This window comes from Phaethon aethereus, assembly GCF_964289735.1.
Source record: "Phaethon aethereus genome assembly, chromosome: 6".
NCBI lineage: Eukaryota > Metazoa > Chordata > Aves > Phaethontiformes > Phaethontidae > Phaethon > Phaethon aethereus.
In genome coordinates this window covers 41,245,896-41,256,859 of record NC_138580.1, presented here as the reverse complement: position 1 = coordinate 41,256,859, position 10,964 = coordinate 41,245,896, and the positions used below count along the sequence as shown (strand labels likewise).

At 57.7% G+C, this 10,964-nt stretch overlaps 1 protein-coding gene across 1 annotated transcript; it reads right to left on the bottom strand.

Moving 5' to 3' along the window:
* Window positions 1–5,490: 5,490 nt before the first annotated feature.
* GBX2 (gastrulation brain homeobox 2) lies at window positions 5,491–9,256 on the bottom strand (the record flags this gene model as incomplete). The annotated part of the gene is made up of 2 exons (XM_082001495.1): window positions 5,491–8,391; window positions 8,755–9,256. The coding sequence occupies 2 exons, from the start codon at window positions 9,254–9,256 to the stop codon at window positions 7,868–7,870; spliced, it is 1,026 nt and encodes a 341-aa protein (XP_081857621.1). The 3' UTR covers window positions 5,491–7,867.
* Window positions 9,257–10,964: the final 1,708 nt, after the last annotated feature.

Genomic DNA, 10,964 nt, shown 5'->3' with positions numbered 1-10,964 from the left:
TTGGCTGATGGCTGCCACTAATCGGCCTGGCCAGTTAATACTGGCAGCACTGAGGTTTGTGCCAGGTGAACAAATAATGTCAGGATTTCACCGTTTCCAGCACTCGGAGCCGGCAGAATTTGCCCAGCGAGCGCCGGAGCTCGGGTGCGGGCCAGGGTGGTACCCGCAGCATCCCCTCCCCGCGGGGTGAGGGAGGGTCCGAGCGCCGTGCCCGGCTCGGACCAGCTCCGGCTCGCCGGGAGGGTGACGCTTGCAGGCGAGGATGGAAAAGGAGCGTGTTCTGCCCTTTGCACGGAGCTCAAACACCCAAAATAGTCTTTGTGGCAGGGACAAGGCGTCCAAAGGCAGCGTCCTCCCTGGGTCACCTCTTTTGAAGGCGGCGTGGAGCCAGCCTCTCACAACTCGCGCTTCTTAGTTCCCTCCAGCTGCACAAAGGAGATATAAAAGAGAGTTTTATTTTGCTTTAAAAAAAAAAAAAAAATTAAGGGGGATTGTTCTGGATTTTTCTTTTCCCCTGGAATTACCAGGAAAGTGGCGTCAGCGTTCGCTGGGTTTGCTGGAGCGTCTCTGGGCTGATGCGGGATGTCTCCTGAGTGGAGGCAAGGCGAAAGGAGAGGGCTGGTGCTGTGGCAGAGCCCGCCGTTCTCCCGAGCGCTGGGGAGCCGGGGAAGCGGGATGTGTTAATTAAAGCGTGGTGGAGAGGTCCCTTCCCCCGGCTCCTGTCCCCCCCAGAAGTCCCGCCACTCTCTGGAGGTGGCCCGGGGACGTGCGTGTGGGATGGCACCAAGCAAAGGACGGAAGGCAATGGGATTTGCACGCCTTCGTTCCCCGCCGTGGGGAGGAACCGACGGGAAGGGAGGCAGGAGGAAAGGAGAGACATGGCAAAACAGCTGGAGAAGGCAAAAACCCACGCTTGGCTCAAGCCTCTCTTCCCCGAAGGCAGCCAGCCCCGGGCTGAAGACCCCGAGGGGTGGAGAGACCCCCCACGCCGCCTTACTTGGCTCTGACTTTTAACGGTCCTCCGTATTTTAAGGGGAAAAAAGAAAGGGGGGAAAAAAAAAAAAAAGGCTTTGCTTCTAATTTAAGTCTGACTGGCTTGAGCTGCCGGCATCGATCCCCGCGCTGCCGTCCTCCTGTTGATTCGAGGGCCCTGTAGTGCCAGTATTTTCTCCCCGTGGAGGCACTTGGGGACGATAATCGAGTCATTTCTCAATCTCCGCTCTCCGATAAGCCGGGAGGGGGTGGGTGTCAGAGCATCGGGCGTTTCGAGGGGCCGCAGACCCCCTCTGGGCCCTGGGGACGGAGGGGTGACAATCCCAGCGCTGGGACCCCCCGAACGCAGCCGGCGGGAGCGGGGAGGGTCCGGACGGAGCATCCTTCTCAGGGGATGAGCTGCAGGACGTCCCACCCTGGGGGGGGTCGGGTGATGGAGCCGGCCCGCGCCGGCCAGGGGGATGACGAGCTGGATGAGGTCAGAAATCGCCGCCGCGGGCGGCGCGCCTGGCGCCGGGGGAGCGCGGGCAGGCGGGCGGGTGTCGTGGCGGCGGCGGCTCTCAAGTCTCTTGCTGGAGAGGGTTATTAGAGGGAGTAATTGGGATCACCTTACTTTACAAATGTTACTTTGCAGAATGAGGCAGGAAGACAGATCGATCTCAACTATTATTCATTAAGGAAAGTCCTTTATAAATCCCAAATTAACAATTTCTCTTAGAGAGAGACTTCCTATTACCCTTCTTTCGCGGGAACTTATTGCCGCTTTGGAAATGGGGAAATATGAAAATAATTGGGGAGGGGGAGAAATAGCAGTCGTGGGCTTAGGAGCCGAGCGTCTGGTTAAAAAAAAATACAGATGTGTGTCTTAAAAATGACCGTTACCCTAATTCAGAAAGGCAATGTTTTTGATAGATACTGTTAGACCACGGCCGTAACGACGTTCGTAAAAGCCCAAGTGGCTTCTTAGCGATGAACAGGCTATTTGTAAATGTTCGGCGCTCCACGGCGTAGCTACAAGCGGCGACGGTTTGCGGAAGGTCTTTGCTATCATCCGTCCTCGCCGGGCAGAGAGATGGTTGCGGGGGGGGGGGGGCGGGAAGATGCCGTTACTGGAGCCGGTTGGAATGGGTAACTGGGTAACTGGTAAGCTGTCCTTGGGGCTGCCCGGTGGTTTAATTATTTGGGGGTGTGTTGCCACGTAGTGGGAGTCTGTCCTGGTGTTTACAGGGGAAAAGAGAGAATTTCAACCCAAATCCTCTTGATATTTTGGGCAAAAGACACTAAGGAAAAGATGCTGCTTTTTTTTTCCCCAACCAGCGGAGGAGAAAAAAACCCAAAACGGTTACTGCTACTTAAAAACTCTTAGGTGCCTTCTAGCTTTGGTGCAGGGCCTTGAAATTTGGCAGGAGGGTCACCTGCTAGTTTTAATCCAGGGGTTCGGGGTAAGGAGATGTTGCCTGTGCCCAAAGAAGTCGGCCGGGTCGCCTCGAGTCCAGGTTGCCAGCCAAAAAAAAAAAAAAAAAAAAAAAAAAAAAGGAATGATTTAATTTCTATAACCATGCCCGTGGCTTCTTTTGGCTGTTCTGGGAACACCAGCAAAGGGGACAGCCGTCTCCCAAAGGGGTTTTCGGGGCCATACCCGCGTTTTCCTGCATCATCTCTGAGTTCGGGTGCTTTTGGGGCAAGAATAGGCATCTTTGAACGGAAGGAAAACAGCCAGGATTGCTATTTAGACTCGGATAGCACTGGGATACGTTACCTTGGGAAAAAAAACCCCATAAATCACTGCTAACGCCCCTCTTTGGGAGGCCAGTTTTGGGCTATTGGTAGCCTTCAGAGAAGCTTGGGGGTGTGAAGAGGGAAGAGCTCCAGGCTCTTGGCAACGCGTATTCCCACTGCGAGCTCCAACCCCTCGCTGTTGATAACACGCTCCTAGAAAATTATAAACGGGAGTCCCCGATTTGTCTTTCGCTCCCTTAATTAATAGGATTGGAGCACTAAAACTGCTCCCCCGGAGTCGGCGATAGGCCCCTTGCCACTAATTCAGTCATCCTGGCAGGTCAGCGCAAACACCCCGTATTTTACTGCCATTTTTTAGATTATTCCCCTGCCTTGTACTTCTTTTCCCTGGGGAGGGCGGGGGATTAATTCCAGGCGCCCGCTCCTCCGCAGATGGCGGCGTGGCCCCGCGCCGGGGCGGCGCAGAGCCGCCGATGCGGGGGTCCCGCGAGCCGCCGCCGAGCGGGGTGTCGTTAAGCCGGGTCTGCGCTCCTCTTCCTCCGCTCCTTTCGTACAGAGACGGGAGGAAGGACCGGCGGCCGGGCCAGCCCTGCCCGCGCCGTGACGCGGTGCCCCGGGCGCGGAGGGAAAAGGGGGGCATTGGCGGGGAGATGCGCGGCTGGCTTGGGCGGGGGTCCCGGGGCGCAGGGCAGCCCTCGCTCGGGCACGCAGCGAGGGGCCGAGGCCGTTTATTCCCGGGTGGTTTTCTCCGCGTCGGCAAGCGGCTGCGGGGTTGCCCTTCCCAAAAAGGGGGGGAAGAATCGCTTCGCTTATGGCTAAGACGCCCCTTTCCACCTGAATTATCCGTACGGGAGTCAGAGCACCCGTGAGAGCGAGGTCAGGCCGCTTTTTTCTTTGGGGCCGAGGTGCTGAGAACTAGAGCAGAGGTTTCAAATCCATGTGGCCACCCCCCAAAAAAAAAAAAAAGAAAAAAAAAAGAAAAAAAAATAAAAGAAAACCCAAAAAGAAAACCCTCCATCCCTCTTTCCTCCCTCAGGCCTTTCGCCTCTCCCCTCCTCGGGCTGAGCCCCGGGGAAAGTTGGGCGAGTAAGTTTGCGGAGCCGGAGGGAGGGCAGCACAGATCGCTGGGCGCGTTTAATAGGATCAGGTCAGTGTAATCCTGTTTTAGCCATTGTAATTCAGGCAGCCAAGGAGACCTCAAACTATAGGGGAAGGGGCTTTTAAAACCTCAGCGGTCCTGCCACAAAGCCAGAGGCTGGGGCCGGGACAAAAGCGGGAGAGAGGATGAAGTGGCTTGAAATAAATAGATTAAGGCTCTCTATGGGCCGGGCGTAGCGGGAGGGAGAAAAGAGCAAGCGAGGGGCGGGCGAGCATCCCGCGGCGGCGGGGAGGGCGACGGGAAGGGACCCGGCACCCACCCGGGGACGCGGGGAGGCCGGTTTTGGGGCCCAGCGCGCGTTTCTGAAGGGTTGGGCTTCGGCCGTCGGTTCTTACGCCGCCGCCGACAATTGGCACAGGTCGCCTCCGCGCACGCGGTGCTGCTTTCGTGCGTGGGGGTGCCGGGCGCTTTATGACGGTGACGGCGGGAATTGGCGTCGCCGGCCGCGTACCGGCCTCATCGCTCTCCTTCGCGCCGGCGGAGATGGATACGACCCCGTGGAGGCGCGCGGAAGGGGGCGGGGGGGCCCGATCCTGGGGGCCAGCGAGCCCGGAGGGGTGGGTGTCACTTGCAGGGGGTAACTTGCACCCGGTGGGGAACGGGGGGAGATGCTCAGTCTTTTGGGGGGGGGAGGGGGCGGGGCGTATTCCTTTGCCCATCTCTCCAGATATTGGGGTCAGCCCCACTCTGGGGGACGCTCAGTGAGGAGACAACCCCCCCCCCCCCCATGACAGAGGCTAACCCCAGCGGGGGGGCGGGGTCCGGCACCCCCCACCCAGGCACAAAGGGGTCCTTGTCGGTGGGGCAGCCGCATCCCCGGGGGGCAGGGAAAAGGCACAAAGCCCAGCCTGGCCAGTCCCAGCTGAAATAATTAAACCAATTAAGTCAATACAAACAGCAACAAGGCGGAAGGCAGAGCTGCCCCCTCCGAGGAAGCGGGGGCCGCAGCTGAGGTGCTCCCCCACCCCGCCCCCCAATCTCTGCCCTGGCATGCGCTGAGTTTGTCCGGCCTCTGCGGCAGCCCTGGCATGGGGTGAGTTTGCCGGGTCGCTGCGGCGGAAGGGGGGAAAGAGAGGGGAGGGGGATTTAAAAGCCGTGATGTCTTATTTAAGAGCGAGGCAGCGTGCTCCTCGCCCCGCCGGAGAGGAGTGGTCTCCTCCGGCCGCTGCATCCCGCTGCTGCCGAAGGGGAAAATAGATATATATTTATTTCGATGTATATATATGTGTATAAAAAGGGGGTTTCCTAAGGCAGGCTGGAGGCGAGGAGCAGGCAGCTTTCCGTCCCCTCTGACTTGGGGCCGCTGCGAAGCGGGCCGGGCATTTCTGCTGCCCTCCCCGAGCAGAGCAATTATTTGATCTGCAGATGTAAGAGGAATTTATTGTAACAACAAATATAGTGATGTCAAAACCCAACCTTGGATTAAAGCCGGCAGCCAAAGGGGAAGTGTATTAATTTCAAACAGCATCAGAGGCCAGTGCCTATTAGGACGAGCTATTCTTCAGACCCCCCCATCAGAATTAATCATTGGGAGTTAATTTGAAGCTCAGACAAGTTGCTGTTAATTTAGTGCAGGGAGGACGGGATGGAATAAAAAGCTGAGGTGCTGGCCGGGCCTCCTGGGTCTCATTAATCAGCGAGCTGAGACGGCCTGGCTTGATTACAATTTGCAAAAAAATTCATTAGAGCCTGGGCGATTGACAATTTTTCTCTCTGCCTGTGATCTGACTCATTAGGCAGCCAAATGAAAGCCATGATGATGGTGATGATGACAGCTATCAACCCCCTCGCTTGTTTATCTCCTTCTCCTCCGGCCCCCGGCCCGGGGCTCCCCCCCCCGCTCCAGCCCCACAGCCCCTCTCCTGGGGTGGGGGGCGATGGGGAGGGGACCCCAACCCGTGGAGCAAAGAACTTCGCTGTGCCTGGGGCAAGATGCTGGCGAGAAGGAGGGGGTGCCCCCGGGGGTGGTGGTGGGGGGGAGCAGCTGCTCCTCCCTAAAATACAACCCCCACCCCCCCGTGGGGGGGTACAGCCGCGCTGCCCCACGCCCGGGCCGGCTGCGGGTTTCTCTGCTTTCCCCTTTGCCCCCAAATAAATTAAAATAATTAAAAAAAAAAAAACCAACACAAAAAACACTGCGAAGAGGAGAAGAGCTGGGAAACCCGAAGAGGGGGAGGGGGGGGGGCGCCCCACGCGTGTCCCGGCTCCCCGCTCCCTCCCGCGCCGAAACGAAACCCAAAATTAATAATCAATAATAACAGTAATAATAATATTTTCGAAACGAACCAAAGGAGCGGGCGGTGGAAGCGGCGGCCGAAAAAGCTGGAATTACCCGTGGGTTCCCGCTAGTCCCCCGCGTGTCCGCGGCTGCCCGTGGGGCCGGCGGCGATGCTGCCCGCCGCCGTTTCGTTTGCGTGAGCGGCTGGTGGGAGCGGGGAGCAGGGACACCATCCCCCCCCCCTCCGCGACAAAAATAAGAATAATAATAACCATGCTAATAAATAAATGATGAAGTGTGAGGGCTAGAAATGATGTCACCCCCGCCTAAGCCTTGGCTCACTCGCCGTTACCTCGGGAAATAGCGAAAAATCTCTAGTTTAATTTTCAGAGACACCCCCACCACCACGCCGCACCCCGTTTTCCACGCGAAATTAATACTTTTTTTCATTCCAAATAAGCCCCCGACGGCCGCCAGCCGGGCGGTATCAGCGGCAGGGATGCTGCCGGGATGCGTAAAATGGGGAAAAAAAAAGGGATGAAAAGGATGCGCGGGGTGGGGGGACACACACGCACACGCGGGACCCGCCGGCCCGACCCTCCCCCTCCCCGTGTTCAGGTCGTCCCGAAAAAAGCCTTTTTCCTGCCTCCCCCCTACCCCAAAAATAAAAAAATATAAACTTTTTTTGCCCGTTTCCCTCCTCCCCGACAATAAATGTGGCTTCGCAAAAAAAGAAGAAAAAAAAAAAAAAAAGGCGAGAGCAGCATCGCTCCGCTCAGGCAGCACAGAGGGAAAAGGGGAAAAAAAAATCAGTTAACCCCAAATTCTGGACAGAACAGCCGGGGGAATGGAGGGCTTTTTTTTTTTTTTTTCTTTTTTGTGGGTTTTTTTTTTTTGGTCGGTTTTTATTCACAAGACTTAGTTTGCTTTTAAATTTCATAACTTAGAAGGAAATAAGCTACATTGAAATAAATTAAACACAATAGAGAAGATCGTGCCTTTTTTTTTTTTCTTTTCCCGCCCCCCCCTCTTTTAAACAGCAACCCAAACCGACAGAAAGCCAGGCGAAAAAAATATATTTAAAAAAGAAATTAAATCGTCCCCCAGCGCCTGCCACTCAGCCGTCAGAAATAAAATCAAACAACCTGGGGGGAAAAAAAAAAAAAAAGGCATGAAATGAAACTCTCGAGTTTTCTTTCGGTTTTGTTCTCTCGTCTTTTTACCTTTCGCCCCCCCGATAAGAAACAAAACCCAAAAGATGGCTAAAGGCGTGCTGTGGGTTTTGCTGGGCGAGGAGGGACGTGGATCCGGCACCGCCACGATCACCGCAGCTGCGGTCCCCATCGCAGCCGAGGCAGCCTGGGTTACGTACAAACTGGGGGCAGCGAGATAATAAATATCTGGGTGTCTCTTCCAGGGTTTGATACTCCTGCTCCGAACCAAAACAGTTTCCAAGCCTCTTGCCTTCGCAGACCCTCGCTTGACCCGGTAAGCGGAAAGTTTTGGCTTTAAAGTTCGCTCGTGGCGGAGAATTTGCCGCGCGCTGGCGTGGGATTCGTGTCTTGTTGGAGTTTGTTGGCTTTAGGGGTGTTGTGTTTTGTGGTTTGGGGTTGTGGGTTTTTTTCTTTAGTTTTTTTCTTTTGTTTTTTTTTCCTCTCCTCTTTTCACAGATGGGTTGCTTTGAAACCCCCGATTTGGAAACTTTTCCCTCCAAAAAAAAAAAAAAAAAATCTGCGGTTCTGAGCGTAGGGAAGAGATCAGGGTCGGGCTTGCTCCAGCTGCTGATGCTGACTCCTGATGGCAAACCTGCTGACGTGCACTGGGATGGGTACCACGATCTTGGGGTTTCGGGAGGGTTCTCCTGTCTTGGAGTTGGCGTTGCCGGCCTTGACCCGTTTCCATTTCGCCCGCCTGTTCTGGAACCAGATTTTCACCTGCACCTCGCTGAGTTTGAGGGCGTGAGCGATCTGGGACCTCTCCGTCAGGGACAGGTACTTTTTGCAGTGAAATTCCTTTTCCAGCTCCAGCAGCTGCTCGCTGGTGAAGGCCGTTCGCCTCCGTCGGTTTTTACCCGTGGACGTGGTGTTGGTGGAATTGGGAGGGTTTTGGGGGTTTTCCTCCAGCGCGTTGCCAGAGTCCTCTTCCTTGTGAGCCGCCTGGCCGGGGATGTTGTCGTCCGAGCTATAGTCTAGATCGCTGTCCATGGAGAAACTTTCCTCCTTGCCTTTCGTGTCCTCTTCTGCTTTGGGGTCCTCCTTCCCCGGGCCCCGCAGAGCCCCGGCTGGAAGCCAAGCAAAGGCCTTTCGTTACCCTTTGGCACCCACCGTGCCCTGTCACCCGAAAATTGTTGGGGTTTGGGTTGGGGATGGGTTTGGGGTTTTTTTTTGGGGGGGGGGGGGTGTCTCTCTCCCCCCCCCCCGCCTGTCTTTTGGTCAGATAATTTTATTATTATTAATTTTTCAAGCGGGGGGGGGGGGGGCTGGAAGCCTCCATCCTCCTCCTCCTCCCTCCTCCCCGGCCTTGCGGCCACCGGGCCCCCCCCCGGGGGCCAAGCCCTGCCTCCCTCCCGGGGGGTATCCCCGTCCCCGGGGAAGACCCCCGACCCCCTCCAGCCCCCCCCTCCCCTCCCCCGGCGCTCACTCACCGAGGGAGGCCTGGACGGCGTCGGCGGCGGGGAAGGGCAGGAGGGCTCCGTCCTTCCCCAGGAAGGTTTTGCCGTCGTCGCCGCCGCCGTCCGGGGACATCCCCTCGGTTTTGTCGAAATTCCCCGGGGGTACGAACTTTCTGGCGGCCTCCTGGTGCTGGGGGGAGGCGGGGAAGGTGCCGGGCAGCGTGGCCATGAGGGTGGAGGTGAGGGCCATGCCCTGGGCCAGGCTGGAGCAGAAACCCGTGGGCAGGCTGGGGAGCTGGTGGTGGTGGGGGTGGGCGGGGGGCAGCGCCGGTTGGAGGGCGGCCGGGGGCGGCGGGGGGGGCGGCGGGAGCACCACGGGGCGGTAGGGCATGAACATGGGGTAGCCGGTGTAGACGAAGTGGCCGGGGGCGGGCGGCGGGGGGCTGCCGATGAGCGAGTCGATGCTGAAGGCCGTGGTGCTGCTTCCCAGCGGGCGCTGCATCATCATCAGCGAAGGCTGGAAAGCCGCGCTCATGCCGGAGCGGCGGCGGCAGCGACCACCTTCTTCCTCCTCCTCTTTCTCCTTCTTCCTCCTTCTTCTTCTTCCTCCTCCTCCTCCTCCTCCTCCTCCTCCTCCTCCGAGCCGCGCAGCGCCCACGCGTGGGGCAGAGCCGGGGCGGAGCGGGGCCGCGGCCCCCCGCCCGCCGCCGCCGCCGCGCCGCTCTGCCCGCCCGCGCTCCCCCGCGCCCATTCACATTTTGCCCGGCTGGGAACCCGGCCCGCCCCACGTGGCCACCGCCGCCGCTTCCCATTGGGGGGAGAGGGCCGGCGGGGCGGGGCCGAGCGCTGGGACCACGCCCCTAGCACCTCCTCTCTCCCCCCCCCCCCCCTTCCCCGCCTGCCGGACGGGGCGGCCCCACGCGTGAGCGCCCACCGCCCCGAGGGTCGCGCGTGGGACTCTCCATGGGGCTCGCCCCCCATCGGACACCCCAACTTGGCGCCCGCAAAGCCCTGAACCGCCCCCCCTTTTTTTTTCTTAATAAAAACCCACAACCCACATTTTACCCACGCTTTCCTCTCCCTCTCTCCCCCCCCCCTTTTTTTTTTTTTTTTGAAAAGCCCCCAAATAGGCTCCATGTGGTTCTGGGTAAAGTCAGCCCCTGGCTTGGCTTTGAAATTGCTTCTGCAATTATGTAAAAGAGCCATTCAGCAACACGGCGGAATTAAAAGCGATGGAGGGGCTGCTCCCTTTTCTCCGGCGAGCCTCTCATGTTGGCCGGCTCAAAGCCTTTTCCAACACGACGTCTTCGGCGAGGACAAAAGCTAGAACAAAAAAAAAAGAAAAAAAAAAAAAAAAAGAAAAGGGGGGAAAAAAAAAGGGGGAAAAGAAAAAAAAAAAAACAACCCAAACTTGTAAATTGAACGTCAAGGGAACTTTACACAATTTCAAAGGCCGTAAATAATGATAAAGGGACCAGGCGAAGAGGCAAACCCAGGCAATTAATGGAAGTTCCCAAGCAAAGATCAAGCGGTTTGGAAAATAAAATTAAATGCCCCCACCCAAAAAAAAGGGAGGGGAAGAAAAAAAAAAAAAAGCCCGGGGCTGGCTGGGGGTGGGACCCCTCCTGCCTTTGGGAAGTTGAAGCCTTTCCGGGACAATGGTGCCGGTTGCGCCTCTGGGCTTGGTTTTGGGGGGGCTTTTGGGCACAAACCCCGACTAAAAGTGACTTCTGGTTGGGGGGGGGTGGCCTAAAACCGAGGGTCATCGGGAGAGCCCGCTCCCGCCCGGCCTGCCTGCCTGGGAAGCTCTTAATGACCCGCCGCTCGCTTCTAGCTAATTAATGTTCATCTTTTCTGGGGGAGGATGGCAGATATCGGGCCGGGGGGGCTGTGCGCCCCAAGAGAAGGCGACCCCCACGGCAGCCGGGCCAGGGGGTGCCAAGCATGGGGACAACCACGCCCTGTCCCCCAAATCCTACCCCGCTCGGCCGGCCACGCTCCAGGCCCCAGAACGCCGGGGGGGCACGTGGGGGCAAAGCAAGGGGTGCGGGTGGTCCCTCCAGCATCAGCGCAGCTGCACGTCCCCAAGGGACCCCCACCCTCAAAGCGGCGGGGGCTTTTACCCCCCCAAAATGTGCCCGTTGGGGTTTGTCCCCTGGAGGGTCACGGCCTCCTGCCCAGCCCTCAGCGAGGGGCATTTTCACATACGCCCCCCCACCAAAAAAAAAAACCATTTATTGCTA